The sequence below is a fragment of the Nasonia vitripennis genome, chromosome 4, assembly GCF_009193385.2.
Source record: "Nasonia vitripennis strain AsymCx chromosome 4, Nvit_psr_1.1, whole genome shotgun sequence".
NCBI classification, from domain to species: Eukaryota; Metazoa; Arthropoda; class Insecta; order Hymenoptera; family Pteromalidae; genus Nasonia; species Nasonia vitripennis.
Genome location: NC_045760.1, coordinates 27,977,305 through 27,997,691, shown reverse-complemented (window position 1 = coordinate 27,997,691; position 20,387 = coordinate 27,977,305). Strand labels below are relative to the sequence as shown.

Genomic DNA, 20,387 nt, shown 5'->3' with positions numbered 1-20,387 from the left:
GCGAATATTCGACGGGTGTGTTAATTCGGCCGCTTGTCGCGCGAATTAACTCGAAAGCCGCGGCAGCGAGCGGCCGACCGGATGAATAATGGAAGTTTGAATGAAATTTTCCAGTTCGCCGCGGGGCATCGCAATATTAGCTTACGCTCTCTGTGCTCTGGCCTCCGCGGGACAGCCCTTGGTCCTTTTGAATCGCAGAAAGAAATTTCAATTTCGCGCAGTCCCTCTGCCCACGCCGTTCGCGTCTCGTGTCGATAAGCGTATATAAACTCGCTTTACTGCGTGTATATACCACCCGTCGTCGAGCTTCATGGCTTTTAATAACTGTAGAAACACCCTTCGTGCATCTATAGCACGATTTTTCGAATCTTTTTCATGGGATCTGCCCCTTGATGGATATTATGAAACTTGCTTTCAAAAATATTGCACTTGCCTTCTTTACTGAGCATCTGGATTACCAAACGGAGAAAAAACTGCTGCCGAAGCAATACTTCCCTTGCGAATAACTTGATTTTTTTTTGCTTTTTTTCTTAATCTTCTCACTGAGTTGAGAGTATGGTACATTATCGGCATAAAAATGTTAAGCATGAAGTGCATGTTTGGGATCACGAATTCCTTCTATATACCGTAGATATATATGATGCTTACTCGATAGAGCAAAGTCGCTGAGCTTTATTTTTTCACTGACAGACTCCGCATTCATTTGCATTATCTTCTCGATTGTTCTGCGATATACTCCCCTTTCTGGGTTGAACCCGGCGACCGCTTCGTAGTCTTTTTAACCCTGTACACAAAATCATAATGCATGAAATTTCGTAAAATATGGCTGAATTCATCTCTGTGTTTGATGTTTATTTTCAGATTCTATGTATGATTTAAAAAATGTATTACCTTTACCATACTCTTCAGTTAATAACGTTGAGTAGTTTTCACCTACAAAAAGTACAACACTTATTTTCATTGAGTTATTGAGCTCCTAAGAAGTTAATGCAGCGTCACAAGTGCAAAAAGTCTGTACATTGATTTCGAGATCTAAGAATAATACATCGTTTTCAGTTATCTATTTACCGAAATTACTCCTGACTGATTTTTTTTATTTGGGTCTGCAGATCTTTCATTAGTTCTTTGAAATTTCCGCCTCAATTTGCTGATTGGCATTTTGGTTTTCCTTCTTTATCTCCTTACCAAAATATAATATATTTTTGACTATTAATTAAATATTACCGAGTAATTGAATGAAGAATAGGGTTCTTTAAAAGTAGATAGTTTTTTTACCTTTAAGAATCCATTATTAGCTTCAGCCATGATAACTGTAAAACAAATAAATAACGATTTAGCAGGCGAATTAAATTGACACATAGATTGAAAGAAAAACAAGAGTAGAAAATTTAAGCTACACCTTAAAAACTGAACCAACCATTTCTACATCTCTTTACTAAACTCAGTACAAGTTTAAAGCTTTCTACGATATTTTCTTTCGTCTTTTGCATAATCCATCGATCAAACTCCCAACCGTATTGTTTAAAAAATTCTACTCCGTCAAACTTTTACCAAACAAATCTTTCCTATCCTATACACTTCCCTCCCGACGACACATAATCTAAAGTCCCTTCCCCACGACTTACTCGAATTTACCTACACACAACATCTAATCTCTCAGTAAACTAGCGGTTCGCGCAAGCTCAACTTCACCTTCTACCCGCCCGAAGAAACTTCATAATGTGTTACTTGTAAAAGTAGTGTAAACTTACTGCCGTACACCGACGGCTTCTCCCTCTCGGAGACGCTGACGGACGCAGTAAAGCCGTCAAGGATAGATCGAGAAATGCACGTAACACACGCGGCAACTTCTCGTTTCCCTCGGCAGTAGCTGTATATACTCTCATGGGGGAAAAAGAAGAAAGTAAAAGTAGCTAATCCCATAACGGAGCTAGAGAGAGAGAGAGAGAGAGAGAGAGAGAGAGAGACGCTGGGATGGCGGCAGGAAAAAGGCGGAAAGGAAGCCTGGCCTGGCTTACTAACTTTTCCCTGATTTTCTATGAAGAAGAAGGAAAAACTGAAAAAAAAAAGATTAACGGTTGCTCTTCCTCTCTTCTCTGACATTTAATTTAGTGGCAAATTATTCCGCGTAAACCAGAGCGCGCAACATCTCTCGTCACGGAAAACTTTACGCGGAATAAACTTTTTCGAGTTTGTTATTGAACCGAAACGTTATTATAATTTTGATACAACGAGAAGCTATCCCCATAGCAACTATAATGAGGCTCCATCGATGCTCCTCAGAGGAACAACACAAGCTACAATTACAACTTAATTCGAGCAATCCCTCGCTAATGTAATTACAAAAGCCGCGACGGAGAGAGAGAGAGCACAAGCCTCTCGATGTGCACAGAGTCGTCGTTCGCGAGCGATTAGCATCGCGCTCGGAGTTTCGACTTTCATCAATCTACGACTCCCCGGGGATTCCCCGGCGCATATAACCAGCCAACCGGTCGGCATCAAACGACGTCTCCTAAGACACAACGCGCCGTGCCTTTGATGTGCGGCTTCGTAGAATCGTATTTGTCCTGACGCCTGACGTATATTATATTCCGTACTTTTTGGACGAGAGGACTTGAAAATCGACAGTCGCGATAATGATAGTATGCATAATTCATGCGCGACTTCGCTCTGATTTTTTCGATATCGAACGATGTATTGTATATGCTTTCATTTTGCATGACGTCGGGGGGAGACTCGAGGCTTACTTTGCGCTGGGTTATTGTTCGAGAGGGTGTGTGTGTGTGTGTGTGTAGGTGTCGGGTTGCGCGATGGGATGATATAGAGCGGGTAACGCGATACTTGAGTCTATGGCAACTCGTCTCTTTGGATTTAGCAATTGGGCGCAAATCGCGTTTCTACATAACTGTGTACTCTATTACAATACAAATTTAAAAGCGTCAATCACACAAAGCTCACTTTTACACGATAGCGACATAAGTCGAATATAAGAAAAGCCGACAAGCAAATATCTCGACTTCTCTCTCCTCAACAATCATATACGCAAACATATCTCGTCAATCCGCACACACATTTCTTGAAATCTCGAATCTCTCTAATCCCATCCCCTCAACCTTCTCCGCGATGTATCTCTCCGCGACAAAGGCGCGCAATAAAACAGCAACGCGTATAAAAAGACGAAAAGCCCAGCACACAGAGGGAGAATTGTCTGCCGACCGCTTGTGTGTGTATACGTGTATAGATATAACGACACACGGGTGCGTGTAATCCCTTGTTGAAACAGTACTAAGCCTCGGGATTTTCCGCGGGATTGCGGCGCGATACGGAAAACAAGCCTCGGCCTTTTTCGTTCTGGCTATTCTTGCACCCCCCCCTCGTCTTTTCTTCAAAGTGTAGAAGGGGTCGAAGAGGGAGAGAAGCGGTGTGCGGGTGACACGAACGACTGGCACGAATCTACGTTGAGACATAAGTACACGTCGCATCGGCCTCTGCTTACGGATTCTCAGACAGGGCCGAGGCAATTAGGGACTTTAAATTACTTTATGATTGTCGAGTAACGATTTTCGTTTCCTCGCAAGCTCCCCCGTTCATCTTGAAAAGCTCTCGATGAGTTTTTCTTTTCAACGCGGAAAGTTTCGCCGACACTTCTCCTCTGTATACTTTAGATGTGAACTGATAGCGAAACACGTTATATATAAGCCATTACACGTGGGAAGAGAAAATCACTCTCTAAACGAGCTAAACAAATTCGGCAAAGCGAGCGGAATAATCGCGGGCCCGTGTAACGTATAAATCCAACGCGCGGACGTATACCCATATATATATATACTTGCTATGAAAGGTACGTAGATGGAAAAAGGCGCGTCTATACATACAGGAAGGGGATGCGAGCGAATGCGGAGGGTGTGCCAAGCTGCAGGGGGGGGGGGAGAGAATCCTCCAGGGGATAGGGAAAAAACGAGCCTGGCCAATTTTCCCCCGGAGACACACACGCACACATGGGATGAACGAGAGAAGAGAGAGGGGCTCGATAAAGGTGAGAGTCCTCGAGAGCGTTCTGGTGTTTTGTCGAAAAACAACGGCGTCTTCGACTCGGAAATGGCTTTGCGCGGATAATTTTGTAACTCGATTGCTAATAGTTCTGACGAGAGATAACAAACCGAGATGATAGATTCTAGCTGTTAGAAGCATTAACGAGCGAAATTAAATTACTCCTATAGTACCCGGGATGTCTTGAGAGATTATTTCACTCAAGAATTAATTAATTAAGTCGAAGCGCGACGCTGCAGCTGCGGAGCCTCGAGGTGATGGATCACTATTGCGATATTGTCTAATACGACGTGTACACTGTCTCCGTTAATTATAACCTTCGCTCTCGCATTCAAATCTGATTGACGCTTACACGATTGTATAATACCACGAGGTAGAGAGAGAGAGAGAGAGAGAGACAGAGCGAAATCAATCCTCTAAAACGAGACGATTAAAAGAAAAGCGCAATTTTCCTCGGCGCGCAGAACTTGAAACCGAGCTCTCCTTATTCCAGCTCTTCGCGCGCGCTCGCGCACTTAAGAGGACAAATATTTATGGTGTCGTGTATACGCCTCGCCTAAAAACAAAGAGCCTCATCCCACGGATCTCTCGCTTTTCTTATACCTACTCTCACTACTCCAAAGGCGAAGCTTCGCTCTCGAGTGGAAAGAAGAAGAAGAGAGAGAGAGAGGCTGTACAAACCCCGCGGGATTAACCTTTAATTCTATCCTCGTGCGAACGCCGGGGATACACCCCGTGCTCTTATCAACTTTCCCTTTTCTTCCTTCAGACGCTCTAGGTACGTGCGCCTCGATGAAGAAGGTGCGAGCGCGAAAAAAAGGAACAGCCGCATGGCAGGATAGAAAGCTTTTTTTGCGATGCCTCTTTTCGACGAAGATATAGATCACACGATCTACCCTGGACGTTTCCGGAATTTTGCAGCAGTAGCAATTCTCCGAACGGATGAATGTCGAATATTTTCTCCCTCCGAATACGACAAGAGCTGCTTTCCGATGCAGAGGAATAAAAGTTGGACGACTAATTCGGAGCGACGTTTTAGCGGGCTGGGAATAGCCGAATTCGTCGGGTGAAAAATGCACTGCGAGTTTCTTTCATATCCGTGAGTGAATCCTAAAATGAAAAAATTGTACGTTTCAGTGTCACGCCTCGGTGATGTTGAAAAAGCGTGAAAAAAGTACAATAACTCAATCGAATCCAAGAGTGACGAGAAACAAAACGACGAGAGTTTTTAAAATAAAGTTACACAGCGGAGACAGCACAGGTAGAGTAGAACAAGAGGCTGATTCGGCCGTGTGCCAGACACACACACACATACACAGAGGGAGAGTGGTCTGGTGCGCAGAATCCTGGTTAACGATTGCAGCCCGCGAGCACAGAGGCTGACGGCGCGCTGCTGCACAGGTGAGGCGAGGTGAGAGAACCAACTGCGATGGATCTGGGTCAGGCCGACCTCAAAGGGGGCGAAAAGCTTCCGGACGAGGACCGCACCGTGTGACCTATCGAGCCTTACGTATTTTAAGCCAGTGCTGCTTGAACGTCGCCGCCGGCCGGCTTCGAGGAAATATTTTCTGTAAAAAAAAAAGAAATATCTCGCTATAAGAGAAACTCGATACACATCACCAAGAGAGCGAGAAACTCGAGCCTCTTCTCGCCTTTTGCTCGTTTCTTCCGTCTGCTGTAGAAACGATCGAATTTCTGACTCTCCCCCCCGCGCGTCTGTGCAGCAAACTCGCAACAACTCTCGTTCCTCGAAAACGCGATTAGAAGACGCCGTTCTCTCGGAAAAGGGAGCGCACGACGTCGAAATAATAATCGCAAGTTCGGAGCAAGTAAACAACGCCGCCGCCGCCGCGCTTTTTCTTCTCTCTCATACACCCAAGGAGGTGATACATGGCTCGAGGCGAAACGAGCATCAGCGTAAGATACACAGAGCGTCGCGCGAGGAGAATTAATTTGAGATTTCGCAAAGCCACCGCCGGCCGGCGAAGGAAGCCCGCGCGAGATTGAACGCGCACGCTTAGTTAATCCCGCGGTTATATCCTATATGTATACAGCACGTGCAGCGATATCGAACTCCTGGATACCGCACTGGCTTCTTCTTCCTCTTATGATAGGTGTACGGGGGAGCCGCCGCCCGATGAAGCCGAGATTCTCGGGGATGTAGGCGTCACTGGGTCAGGAAAATTGAGGGTGTAATTCAGCGAGAGAAGCTTAGGTATAAGTACTTAGATATTGGAGATGGATGCGCGAGCGAAAGATTTGGGATGCAGCGGTGAAAAACGACGCGGTCGCGGTTTCTCGAGTAGCGAAATCCCTTGTGGATTCTGTAGGGTAGAGAGAGAGAGAGAGGCGACTTTGCGTTTATCCTATGCTGCACTTTCGGCTTGTGTAGAGAGACGATCTTTTAAAATCAGGATATCTAGATTCTAGACGCGGTCATGATGTCGCTGATTGATGACGGTTTTTATTAGTAGAGTTTGGTTAGTTTAAGGTTATATTTTTTAGGAACTTTTGTTTTAGCATAATATAAACGTTGAATAGATGAATACTTGATTGTTTATAACAGGAGGTGGCATACCTTTGTTGTCCAAGCCGGGCAGCAAACTTCGAGTCTCCGTGTTTTTCGACTAAGTAACGGCACAAAGAAGACTGCCGCGCGTACTGTCGGTCTGCTCAATGAACCCTAGGGAGTAGTTTGTTCGCTAAGAAGTATAGATTATGCTATATAAACGGTTATAAGCAGATCATGATTAAAGGACGAATTCATTTACTTATATGTCACAACTTTATACTTACCTTTCAGTCTACGCGTTTAGGTCTCGCTAAGTCGCAATAGGTATTAGGTATAGGGTCAGGGGAATGCGAACGAAGACCAATCACATCACGTGATCAGAAACAGTAATGACAACGTGACGATCGTGAAGTTCCTTTTACGTAGGTATAGGTGCAGGTAACATACCTAGATTATAAGGAAGGATTTTTGACGGATATATATAGGATTACGTTAGGACTTACGATTCGAATATGTGAGAAACATATTATTAAAAAATAATAAATGAGTATGACAAATGTTTCGTTCATGTTTATTAATTTAGTCCCTCATTGATTTTATATCATTGTCCACCTCACACTTCATACCTGCAGTATCATATTTCTCGAGTATTTGTCGGAAATCGCAACTCTTATTGGTGATTCGAATTACAGACTTTAAATCATCGTCACTTAGATAACTTAATACTTCTTCTGCACAAAAATCGAGCAATTCTCTTCTCAAAATTAATTTCAATGCTTTTTTGGCAGGTTCCAGAATAGCCTTTCGTTTGTTTCCTTTCTTCAATTGTAATTTGAGCAAATACCCATAAGAAGGAAACTGATCGTCGAAATCATTTAACTTCACTATGTCTAAAAATGATTGATTATTAGAATGAAAAGCCATTCGATTAGCATCAGCAAATAAAATGTCATAAAGCGACGAATAGTTAGTTAGTTTGATCTGCTTCATTTTTTCTATCTCTTTTTCATATTGATGTTGTAAGACAGAATAATATTCTACTTCATGGTAACTTTTACCTTGATCAATTTCTATGAATCTATTCTTTTCACTCACGTAAAATCCAATCGTTTTCAACTTTTTTATATGGCTTAAGAACACTTTGTATACATAAGGTAAACCCATATTAAAGAAATGCCAATATTCTGATAACATTTCTCTCTTTATCACCATAAGCGGCGTTTCGCCTTTTATGTTTTCAATGTTTATGTCAGCCCCTATATCTAATACAGCTTTAATATTTGAAATAGAAGCAAAATATGCGTTATGAAGTGGTGTATCCCCAGTATAGGACTGTCTATTAACATTGCATCCTTTTTCATATAAAATATTTATGAAACGTTGACAGTCATGACCTCCATAATCTTTTAAAAGAATATGAAATGGATTTTCTCCAGTATATATTTTCACACTACTGAGATTTGATACACCTTCTAAAATTATTTCTATGATTTCATTATCCTCAAAGGATATTGCGCATTCAAGAGGAGTCTCATCACCTCTTGTAATATCTACACCATATTGTAAGAGTAGTTTTACTGTTTCAGGATGATGATTCTGTATTGCAAAATGTAAAGGGGTATAACCTTCACATCCTATCCGATCCCAACCATCAGAAACATAATTAATTGAACTATCCACCTCAACATCTTTTTTCAAAAGATATTCAATTAACTCATTGTTGCCTTGGGAACATATGATATGAAAAAAGGATAATCTATTATCGTCAGATAGATTGTCCATATCTTTAAAATTATAAGCTGAATATAGGACTTTGAAAACTCTTTCCTGAAAATCACTTATTGACTCCATATAAAATGCAACATGCAGTGGAGTCATATCCCAATTATTAGTACTATGTATGTCTGCATTATACTTTAGTAATAATTTAACTGTTTCCGCAGATCCACTCCTTGCAGCACAGTGAAGTGGTTTATCAAGTTCATATATACAGCTCTTATAAATGTTTATTTTACAACCATCTCTCATTGCTCCATGTTTTAAATACTTCTCTACAATCCCTGTATAAACCATATATGTATTTATAAAAAATCAATTGAATAGTATTTATTTATAATTTTAATTAATTAACATGTAACATACCTTTATTGCCTTCCAAACAAGCAACGTGAAAATTAATTGGTCCATCAGAGTCCAAATACTGTTTATGCATGAAGAAATTAATCATTGAAGCATTCTGATATTTGTAGTACGATAGATCATATGGACTTGTTCCTTGAGCATCCTTGTATTTACCATCAAAGCGATGTTTCATCAGTAATTGCACAACATCCAAGCAGCAAAATTCTACAGCAAAGTGCAACGGTGTGTATCCAGGCCATAAAGGAGAATCCAAGTTTACTGAAACATCCTTTTTAACACCACTTATCAAAAACCTGTTGACAATATCTGGCTTATCCCTCATACATGCAATGTGCATGTGTGTGAGACCAAACTTATTTGCAGGATTGGCGTATCGCGTTGATTCTAAGTTTTGAAGGAGTAGATCAACGATCGCAGTGTTTCTTGACATAGCTGCTAAATGAAGAGGTGTATCACCTCTTTGGTTCTGGCAAGTAAGTGAAGCTCTCTTTGATAAGAGTGTCTGAATAAGTTTGGTATCCTCAAGCTTCACCGCATAGTGCAAAGGTGTGTTGTCAATTACATCAGATTTACGGTTTACTGTACAGTCTACACCTAACAAGAATAAAGCAACATCTCTTTGTTCGCACTGAAGAGCGACTTTCAATAATTCGTAGTTATTCCAGGAAGCGCTCAAAGCCAGGCCGCAGAAGGCTTTTAACCTGTTTAATTTCTTTACGATCTCTTTATCAACCATTTTGCAGTTGCGATCTGTGAAATAACAGTGCAGATATTTTTACGGCCGTCGTGGGTTTTATTTTACTTTCCTACACCTACCTTAAATCAATTATTCAATTATCAAATGATCTACGTTTAATCGGCACACGAATGGATGCTCACCGCTCCAGTTCAGATATAAACCGGTTATTCGATGTGCGAGCGCGTCGTTGGAGGGGAGGACTGGCGCTGATGTCACTTTTAACAGGTGATCTTATGGGATTCGCTCTCGCTATTGTCAATGGCAGCCGCTCGAACTATTTTGCCTCCATAAGATTTAACGCGGGAAAAAAAACATTTTGGGGGCGCCACAGTCTATATGCTCACAGTAGAGAATATATAGGTATATTTATCGGCATTCGACATTTCGACCGCGACGCTTACTAAATATTGAAAAAACGACATGTTTTAGCGGGAATTTTGCAATTTCTTTTCAATGATTTAGAGCAACCCTTGTATAACTGAATATTTGCAGCCTATATATATGATAAGTATAAGTACTTGAGCCATATGTAAATATATATATATATATATATATATATAGTCAGGTTACGCGCGAACCTTTAAAAAGGACGTTCTAATTCGTTTTGGGTACGTATGCTAACGTTAAAAAAAATTAGCTGCAGATATTGATGTATTCACTTAATTCAGCTTAAACCGAAGCGTAGACACAATTCCATTACGCGCACATTTTATACATATAATATAATCCAAATAAAGGGTGAGAGAATGCATTATATACAGGACATTCAATATCCGACGGTGTGCGATGCTTTTGTTAGACAAGTATAGACAAACAGAATCCGTATACGGTATATGCATATATATATATGGCAGGATACATTTAACCCTCCTGCGAGTTCCCTCATTTTAGTGCTTCTCCGATTACAAACCGGCGCGGATCATATTGAAGCGATGAAATGAGACAATATACACACGACGTAGACAATGCAAAACACTTGATAACGCGCTTATATACCTTAAACGCGCGTGTTTGAAAAACCATAAAAAACTTTTAATTATTACAGGCCCTAAGGGGGTCCCAAAGTCAATCAAAAATTCAAATTTCGCGCCACAAAATAGCAGACGAAAAAAACAATTAAATAAAGCAAAATTACGAAAAATCAAGAGTTAGTTGCCCTCCGTTATGTAATTATATCCATCATCGTTCCAAGTTTCAAGTTATTATAACCGAGAAAACGTTAAAAAATGGCATTTTCGAAGCTTTCTAGATTTCGTGTAATTTTACTTGCATTAATCGTTATAAGTAAATTAATTATTTTTCCTCTGCTATTTTGTGGCGCGAAATTTGAATTTTTAATTGACTTTTGAACCCCCTTAACGAGCTTAACTATTCAAGGAAAAAGCTCTCGCAAGCTTCCCACATGATGATACAGTTGATGCAGGGACAGTAGGCGTTCCGCGTTGATTAAAAAGCTCGTGTATACGGTAAAAGTATAGCGTCGCTCGGATTTCTCGAGTTTAGCGTTACCTCGTTTTTATATATAACACACGCATATACGAAACTTCGCATACATTCCATCAAAGTGTGCGAGAAGACTCGCTGTTATTTTGGGAGAAGAGATAAATACGCCGGAGTGTATACCTGTACGTGTGATACAAAATATCAGAGACGTATACACATGCATCACACGGAATTGAACTGATATGCGCGAGCGACGTGTGCGCGAGCGGCGCGGCAGGTCGATAACGCCGCGTTTGCGCTACTCCGAACACAGGTGTATAACGGCCCGGTTGATGTGTGGACTTTTAAAATTGTGCGTTTTTTTTTTTTTTAAGGGTCCAATATATAATGTGCGATTGTTTATTATTGCGACAATATTATCTTTGAACTTATTATATAGCAAACAAGAAAATAACGTTAAAGATACGCTATTATACATAAGTTTGAAAAATAAAAGCTTCCCGCGCGAAACAGGAGTGCGCTTTAATGAAGCCGCCCTGCATCGGTCGAATATCCCATTACACTCTCGAATCTAAAGTTGAAATTACTCCCAATTAAAGCAACTTGGATGAATCGCAAGAGAAGAAACAAAATATTTTTAAAAAAATTCCAAATCGATAGCATTTGGCTTCGCACACACGCATTCGCTTAGTTCTGTCTGTTGAAATCTCCGTAACTTGACGCTTAGGAGACCCCCTTACCCCAGCCGGCAAATATTAAATATATATGATAAAAAAAAATACTAATCGATGTATTTTTAATTGCACATTACGAATAATCAATTTGTTCTAATTGAACCCCCGTAGTTTTTTCATTAAAAATTAAAAAACAAATGCGCTATATGTACCTTGGAAAAATACCTTTTTCTCAAAAAATATGACGTTTACCGAAATTCTAATGATGTTAAAAAATTGAACCATAGCCATTTTTAATTGAGTCATCGCTAAATATTATAAAATGGCATATATTTATAAAAAAAATAAAAAATCATTTCTGAGTTATTGAGCATGCAACACAACGCCGAACTGCGCATGCGCAAGCCACTCCGAAAATGCGTTTGAGCTTCTCTTGAACATTTTATTTATAAGTTGGTTACTAAATGCATGGATTCTTCACAGTGATTGCCACAGTTAATTTCTCATGAATTTAGAACTTTAATTTATTTCTACAAAACATAGATCAATATTGAAAATCTAATAAAGTGTACCGCAGTTACACGATCGCATATACTGAGAGAGATTAGCTTAAGATTACAAAAAAAAAAAAATGCGCGCAATGATATTTCTAAATATATATGGATGCTTTAAAGTAATTGACAGAGTTTATTTTTCATAGATTTAGGATTGTATTGCATGCCGACAAAATGTAAATAAATAAGCTAAAAAGCTAAAGGTAGCGGTTGCACGATCTTACCGAGAGTTAAGAGATTGCAAAGAAACAAATATTTAGCAACATTTACTAAAAATACGATATAAACATAATATATTTTATTATTCAATTTATATAATTCGGGTGTAAATGATGTACTACATTAAAAATTACTCTGATGAGACTATATATATAGGCCTAATACAATAACCTGAGACATAATAAAAAGTGGACTTTTATAATTAAAACCAATAACATCTAATATTACTAAATGTATGGATTTTTAATCGTAGTACCTAAAGTTCATTTTTCATAGATTTAGAATTTTAATTGAAGTCTATTAAACGTATATAGATAAGTTCTAAAAGCTAATAAAGAATTATGCAGTTACACGATCTGGTGCTGAAAGAAGAGCTCATTACAAATGAATAAATTAGAACTAAATGCGTGGACTATCTATTACTAAATGTATGTATTTTTAATCGTAGTACCTAGAATTCATTTCTCATAGATTTAGAATTTCAATTGAAGTCTATTAAACGTATATAGATAAGTCCTAAAAGCTAATGAAGAATTATGCAGTTACACGATCTGGTGCTGAAAGAAGAGCTCATTACAAATGAATAAATCAGAACTAAATGCGTGGACTATCTATTTTCCAGCTTATATAATTTTGTTTTAATTGATTTAGTATACTACAAATTATTCAGATAATACTATAAGTCCAGTAATCTGCTTCAACTGTTTAGCTACTGAAAATGTTACGCGAATAATTCAAAATTGCATGCAGTTTTTTTTCGTCCACGTATAGAGACAAAAATTATAATTATCTACTTTCTCGCGCGTTATACATATATAAACAATCAATATAGAATTGATTGTTTCTAATAAACAAAATGTACAAAAAAGTCATATCAATATTAAATTTTCATATTTTATTATAATCATTTAAATACATAGCTTTAATAAATTAAAAAGTATTTTTAGCACTCGGTAAATTTCACATTTCTATTTTTCTCATGCGTACAGTATTGTTGGTCCATCTTGACTAAAAGCTTTTTCATACGTTTTCTTAATTTTAGCAGACGTTCAAAATATCGGTTCTGAAATCTCCACGTTCAAGTCTTGCATAAGTACGGCTACTTTTTCGATTGACTTCTTTTTTTCACTTCTGTCTTCATATTCTTTTTCTGTATTGTCGTTATTTACGGAAGTAGTATAATTAAAAATGTAGTCTTTTCCGATTTCGAATTCTTCTTTATTGCCGTGTCAAACATCAACTTTTTCAAGCACTGCAAAATAGAATGTTAGAAGTATAGAAGTACCTTCATAAAATTTTTTTCTACATCACTAAAAAATATTTCATTTTCCAATTCCTCGTGGATCCTAACGTTCTTTGTCTTTAGTACATTAATTATTTCGTTAGTTTTTCTTCTTATTAAATATCTTTGACATTTCAACAAATCTAATAATGAATAATGGCATTTCTTACAGCATCAGCATAGATACTTTCTAAAATTATTGTTTTTGTTTCATGGTTTATTTTGCCAGTTCCAATCATATACTTGTTAAAAGCAACGTTATTACTGGTTTTTATATTTAAAATAACTAATTTTTTAAATAACTGAAGTTGATTATCATTTGTCTCTAAAATAAGAGAAGAAGTTATTTATTTTTACTTTTCTCATAGAATAATCTTGATTAATATACCATCTTTTTGTCGAAAGAACTCTATTACAGGTCCAGATATCTTGTCATTCACTGCAAAATATAATATAATGAAATTTATATGTTATAGTTCAAAATTAAGAAACTCTGTTAATTAATGCTTACTTGATCTTCTATGCTTTTTAATTTTATTTTTATAGCTTCTTGTTGCTTTTACAGATGAACCAGCAGCTTTCTTTGTCTCTTTAATATCAAGAAATTCATCGATACTATTCATTTCTGGTGTGAGAGAACTAAATGCATTATCCGATACCTCATTGCAAATCTGAGATATAATAGAGTTAAGAATATTGATATTAAAATCTGAAGGTGTTCCTTTATCTGCAAATCCATGAAACGGTTCAACTAGGCTATCATCGTCTCCAGTTGATAAATGATTGAAAATTAATTTGTTTACTTCATCACATATCTCATTTCGATTAAACCATTAAGTACTATTTAAAGTTTTCATTATCCATGGTTGAATATCTTTGCATTCTTTAATACTGTATATTTCAATTAATATTTTTTTTCTCGTGTCCAACGAAATTTTGTAACTAGTATCTCTTAAAAAACTCTTTAAGTCGTTCCTTATATCAATTATACTCATAGCTTTACTAAGCTTTTCTTTATAAATAAGCCATTTTTTAGACTAGGGGCATTAATGAATTCTATATTGAAATCTGAAAATATATAATCTTGAAATGTATGCTCAATAAAATAATTTTAGAAATAACTTACTTGTAAAATCTTCCAGAAGCATTCCAAAAAGAAACGAACTTTCTCCTGATATTCTTTTTTCCGTCCATATTTTGGAAAAACTGTGCTACTTAAGTTTTTCAATTGTTCATTAGAAATACTGTTATATGTATTCTCATCAACTAATAAATTATTTTCACGCACAAAACCAAGTAATTTCAAATAAAGATTGTTTTCCCAGTCTATTCCTTGTCTTCGCTTATAAATATTATCCATATCTAGTCTTCTGGTTCAGGCTGCAAAAAAAAAAAATAATAACATTCAATTAATTGCAATCTTAAGTAACTATAAACTCAAAATTTCAAAATTTAGTGATTTTATATTTACAATTTTACTTGTTACAAAAAGTTCAAAGCTTAAGCCTTTATATACAATAACTATTATATTTATTTAATTATAAACAAAACATCACTAATCACCAATCGCGCCAGAACATCCATCCAAGTTTTGAAAACATCATACAGATAAGTTTTTTCACGATTATACGTTAATGTAATTATAATCGTAATATGACCGTAATTGACACTTATAAAATTCAATCATGAATAAAAAATTTTATTTTTTAAAGTAATGTTGAAAATAATATATATCTTATATTATGATTGATATTAATATCCTTGATGAACAAAATTTGTACAGCCCGCGATAATTTATGGCGGCAAGTAAATTTTCGAACAAAAGACTGTCGTCATTTGTTTACTATTTATATTCTAAATATTACTCTTTTGAGTGATCGAAAAAGTATAGGAACAGATAACAGTTCATATACTGTTCTAAGTGAATTTAGTTATGTTTGATTTGGATTATTTGACTATTAATTAAACAATAATTGTGTGCTGGGGTAAGTGGAGGGGGGGTGATAGAGATCGTGTCGCGCGGCAATAAGTCCTCGTCGAATATCCATAGCCATCAATTTCATCGTTGAAGCCGACACGAGTAGTATAAGCGTGTATTGCAATTTCCAATGCGCATAGCTCGATTAGTCCGGTCGTATACATCGGGGAAAAAACTTTCCAATAAGAGAACACGACGCCGCTGCTTATGCCAGACACACACGTGTCGAAATCGCTGCGCGAGAAGACATAAGCGTGTGTGTGCGAGCTTCGATCGGCGTAAAGAACGATTATTTTGAAAAATGCATATATGTATATCGAAGGGCATCGGCGTCATCGATCATATTCGTTCCTTTTTTTTTGCGAAGTATATAATATAAAGAAGCTCGCACGCGAAGCGTCAAGCTCTCACGCAAGAAGAGACTTCAATTCCCATCGGCTCTTTTTGCCGCTGCTCCTCTTTGTGTATCTGTGTGTGTGTGTGTGTACTCCCTCCTCCCACTCCTCTATTAGGGATATTTACGAGGAAAATCGTTTCTCGATCGTATATATACATATATATAGGTGTATGTCTGATTAGTCGAGCATGTGGAAATTCTGATGGATCGTCGTGAATTCGAGGATTTCTTATATGCTTGGACGAAAATAACGTTATCTTTCATCCGACGTGTGTGTATGCGCGGAAACTTTATAACAACAAAACCCGAGACTGATGCAGTTAGCGTTTGGTATAGCATCTATCTCTATACAGGTATAGGTAGGTTTTACATCGATTGAAAGCCTTCAATGATTTATGAACTTCCCCTTAATTATCTTAATTGCGCTCGAAGAAGAAGAAGAAGAATTTTTCCCGCGGAAAAGTCTCGGGTAACGTATAATTGCGGCTCGAATTCAATACAATGCGATGCGGAGAGAGAGAAAAAAAAAGCGAAAAAAATTCAGGCGCATTACAATAACACGCTACAAAGAAAAATCGTAATAACAATAATAATACATAAGCAGCGGTGCAAAAAAAAAAAAAAAAAAAAAAAGCGCTAAAGAAACACACAGCCCGTGTGATATAGGCCTCTGTCGAGTGGAATATCTGAAGTGATGACGGAGTATACACGAGAGCGACGTCTCTGAAGTGGAAAAGTCGAGAGAGTAAGAAAGCGAACCTTATTCGAGTCCCATCGCGCAATGCGCTGCGATAATCGTCAGCAGGTAGAGACAACGTTGTTTACACGACGCTGTACACGTGCTGCATCAGCCTCTTGCGCAATATAGTTTCTGCGATTCCGATACACGTAATTCCTTTTTGAATACGGTATATTCTAACGCACGATTCGGACAAAATTAAAAGAACAAAAAAACTTGTATACATATACGCATACGTGTCTGCGCAGAGAAATCGACGCATCATCGGTGTACACACACGCACACGTGCGCTTCTACGTATCGAGAGTATAATTAATTGCCGCGGTGGCGTGTGCAGGAGAGAGAGAGAGAGGGTGCGCGGCTGGGATAATCGAATAACTTGTCAAGGATTCGGTTACCCGTGTGTGTGTGTGTGTGCGTGTGTGTGCTTACGTGTTCGGGGGGTATATATGCCGTTCGTTAGCTTCTTTACTGTGTGCGGAGAGGGTTGCGAAGCGGCGATGTCACCTGTGACACGGAAATACGTAATGTCCAACCATGGCTTTCCGAGTGATCAATAAATTGAAAACAACGATTTTTTAATCTAAACCTCCATCCGATCCAGCTCTCACACATATACACTGACGGAAATGCGCCCTTTTGAAGCAAAAGAAAGCCTGGTAGAAAATTGATATCCCTATTTCTGGTCAAAATTTTTTTTAAATAAATTATACTTCTATCGGAAATTCCTTTCAGAAATTCTGTCCAGAATTAGGGTCGATTTTCCACCGGGGAAATAATCTTGAATATGCTGTAAAAAGGAGAAATCGTTTTCGAATCACGATATTCCTCATCGTTAAAATGTGTTCTCATTCTGCCTCAAACATTTTACATAAAAATGGGTATTTCTCTATAGGATATAGAAGTTTCTCTATAGTAATAATAAAACCAAACAAAACTCCACACACATAAAAAGAAAATTGAAACCGTAGCACACCTTTCCAACTTCAAAGTATCATCGAGCCAGACTATCTATACACACACGCACACACACACAAAGTTTCACAAGCGCGCAAACAAAGTGGGATTTTTGTTGCAAGACTCGCCGGGACGGATAAATCAAAGCCGCGGCAAAAACGCAGCTGCGAGAGAACATAAGTAAGCCGAGAGCCGAGAGAGAGAGGGGGGGGGGAAACGAGGCAGTGTGTTCTTTCAAAAGTTCTTAATCTATATAACGTGAGAAAAGTCTCGCCGACGCTCGCTCGCGAAAATAAGTAAAAGAAGAAGTAGAAGAAGAAGAAGCGAGCTATACCCACACAGAAGACTCGGCTGCACGTGTATACGCTATATATATATATATATATATATATAGTTGGTGTGACTCGTCGCGCGATTTTGCAACTTTTAGCTCTCTGTAGCGCGCAGCTAGTATAGTAGGCCTATTCGATGCATTTTACGCTCCTCTCTAGGCTCCTCGAGCCGAGCGCTGCAAATCGTGTACTAATCATAATTGCTTCGTTTCAAGGAGATTATTTCTCAAGTCGCCTCGCGGACTATCGTAACCACTTCTCGCTATGATCATTGAAAATATACTCCAGCTTCTTCCTCTACATAATACCTCGTCTCGTTTTTACACTGACGCGTCGCTTCTTTTCGCAAACTCGACAGAGCAGTATATACTAGTCCAACGGAAAAACTTGACGAGCTACAAGTATTTGCATTCAGAACAGCTTTTTCGAGTCGAAGCACACACACACATAACTTGTGTATAAGTTAATGAACCCGCGCGAGTGAGTTGCGCGCGTGTGTGTGTCTATATATATATATATATATATATATATAGAATATAATTACTCGCAAACGCGCAGATTATCGGGCGCTACGAAACACATATCACACCCCGCGCTGACAATAATAATACAGTCGCCGCTCTGGGACGATAATTGAGCGCATGAAAGATTCAAGCACAAACCGCATTATCCACTATACTAGCGCGAGACAGGGCGAATTAATATAGCATCGACAGAGTAAAATATCGACTCGACTTCTATACACCTTCGCTTATGCAGCCGGAAAAAGAACTTCCGCGCCCGATTCATATACGAACTAAGGCACGGCGGAGCACACATATAACCCCCTCGTGGCCCAGATATAAGTGCGCTTTTAAACGCAGGCTATAATATGAAACGCGCCGCGCTAGTGTGTACTGTTCGAGCTTTTTTTACACGACGCTCTATATACGACTCCTTTGGATGAATTTTACCTCCTGATGGGACGATCACGAAAATCGCTTTGTTTTAAGCTATATGCGCGCAAGCGTTTTTCGAAGCGGCTTATGCGCGGCGCGCGACTGACGCGTCATTAAACTCGGATTAACGGGCGCTCTCGCTTGTGCGCCGCGCAGCTCTCTCGGCGTACATCGTGATCTTTCAATTTGCCGGTAATTGAAAACCGAAATCGCATGTTTGCGCGCGAGAGCCTCGCTCTCGTGTATATAAATTGCGCTTGTGCGTTGCTTCGATGGGAATTCAAATTTCCCGCCGAAAAGTGATGCAACGACTTTCGAACCATTCGCGTCGCATATTTATATTTAGTTAACGGCAATAATAACGATGTGCGCAGGCAACGGACTGGTGGCTGAAAGACATGTATCTGACGGTTCCTCTCGGGCTTCCGATCAACAGCAACCCTGGCCTAGCAGCGAAACCCAAACAATTTTCCAGCCAGCGAGACGCTGCCGTCTTCCTCGCGCGCTATCTCACCGAGCTCCTCAATTACCAGGAGGTTCTCGACAGGTATGAAACTTAATTAGCTCTCGCGGCCCTTTTGTTCGCTTCTTTTTCGCTTAATTAATGACCTCGAAACTTTTTGTCGCCGCGCGTCGTTCGAAAGTTAATCTTATTTCCGCTGAAATTTATTAATTCAACTCTCAGATTTGACTCGACGTTGTTCAGGGCGTGTACGATGTAATATGCGTGTCATTATTAATGTTCCGTAAGTACTCGGGCGACTTTTTCTCGTGTAACTACGAACTTTTACGTGGCAGTTATTGCGGGGCTAATGCATTATTCAAGCGAGTGTTTTTATAGAATCTTATACCGTACACAAAGAATAATTATACGGTTAAAGTTTGCGATCAAACGTAAATATTTTCATTCAGCTTCTTTAAATAACGGACTACAGAGGAGCTTTGTACCTCGCGTAAACGTAACATAACGTAAAATAACGATTTCCTTCGAGCAATTTACTTTACAAGACTCGCCGGATATCGCGGATGCTTTGAGCTACTCTTCACAGAGAGTAGCAGCAGCACTGGCTTTATGCTGCTGGGGCTTTCTATAGATTCTCGGCGCAAGACGGATTTCCGTCAGAGGCAGGGTAGGCTAAGGAACGCATAGAATTGAATCGCGAGCACTTACGCGGTTTCTTTTTATCCAGTAATAGACTGAAGGAAGTAGGAAGAAAAATCAATATGGAATTTATTTCGCTACGCGGGCAATTTATTCCCGCTGCATCTATAGCGAGCGCCTTAGTGTATTAATAGTGCGTATTAATAGCCCCGCTCGCGATTACGTATCGTCGTTGCAGCGCGGATACAAGGGAATATATACGTATATCGATCAGCTTTTTATATATTGTCCCATTAAAGTCGTATACAAAGGACAATTAATGTTTATTT

General features: G+C 38.8%; 3 protein-coding genes and 1 long non-coding RNA gene across 7 annotated transcripts in view; 1 reads left to right on the top strand and 3 right to left on the bottom strand.

The window, feature by feature from the left end:
• Positions 1-20,387, top strand: part of LOC100121638 (choline O-acetyltransferase) — a 34,853-nt gene that overhangs the window by 8,824 nt on the left and 5,642 nt on the right. For both annotated transcript variants that reach the window (XM_008211782.4, XM_001605196.5), the window contains exon 4: positions 19,331-19,503. In XM_008211782.4, coding sequence (XP_008210004.1) covers positions 19,331-19,503 — 173 coding nt within the window. The remainder of the gene's footprint in view (positions 1-19,330; positions 19,504-20,387) is intronic.
• On the bottom strand, positions 637-7,022 carry LOC103316702. Of its 2 annotated transcripts, none has more exons than XR_004344895.1 (8): positions 6,847-7,022; positions 6,629-6,752; positions 5,366-5,618; positions 4,947-5,160; positions 1,276-1,310; positions 1,069-1,180; positions 892-933; positions 637-784 (listed from the first exon to the last, which is right to left on the bottom strand). It is a non-coding gene; the product is annotated as an uncharacterized LOC103316702 (long non-coding RNA). The 2 variants fall into 2 exon arrangements; XR_004344896.1 differs by having other exon boundaries at positions 6,629-6,733; positions 6,847-6,934.
• Positions 7,107-9,613, bottom strand: LOC116415677 (ankyrin-1-like). Of its 2 annotated transcripts, XM_031930619.1 has the most exons (3): positions 9,521-9,613; positions 8,705-9,454; positions 7,107-8,622 (listed from the first exon to the last, which is right to left on the bottom strand). In XM_031930619.1, the coding sequence occupies exons 2-3, from the start codon at positions 9,438-9,440 to the stop codon at positions 7,142-7,144; spliced, it is 2,217 nt and encodes a 738-aa protein (XP_031786479.1). In that variant the 5' UTR covers positions 9,441-9,454; positions 9,521-9,613; the 3' UTR covers positions 7,107-7,141. The 2 variants fall into 2 exon arrangements, with proteins under 2 accessions (XP_031786479.1, XP_031786480.1); XM_031930620.1 differs by having other exon boundaries at positions 8,705-9,548.
• Positions 13,208-14,995, bottom strand: LOC100677993. The gene is made up of 4 exons (XM_031930621.1): positions 14,742-14,995; positions 14,127-14,683; positions 14,004-14,054; positions 13,208-13,940 (listed from the first exon to the last, which is right to left on the bottom strand). The coding sequence occupies exons 2-4, from the start codon at positions 14,236-14,238 to the stop codon at positions 13,759-13,761; spliced, it is 345 nt and encodes a 114-aa protein (XP_031786481.1). The 5' UTR covers positions 14,239-14,683; positions 14,742-14,995; the 3' UTR covers positions 13,208-13,758.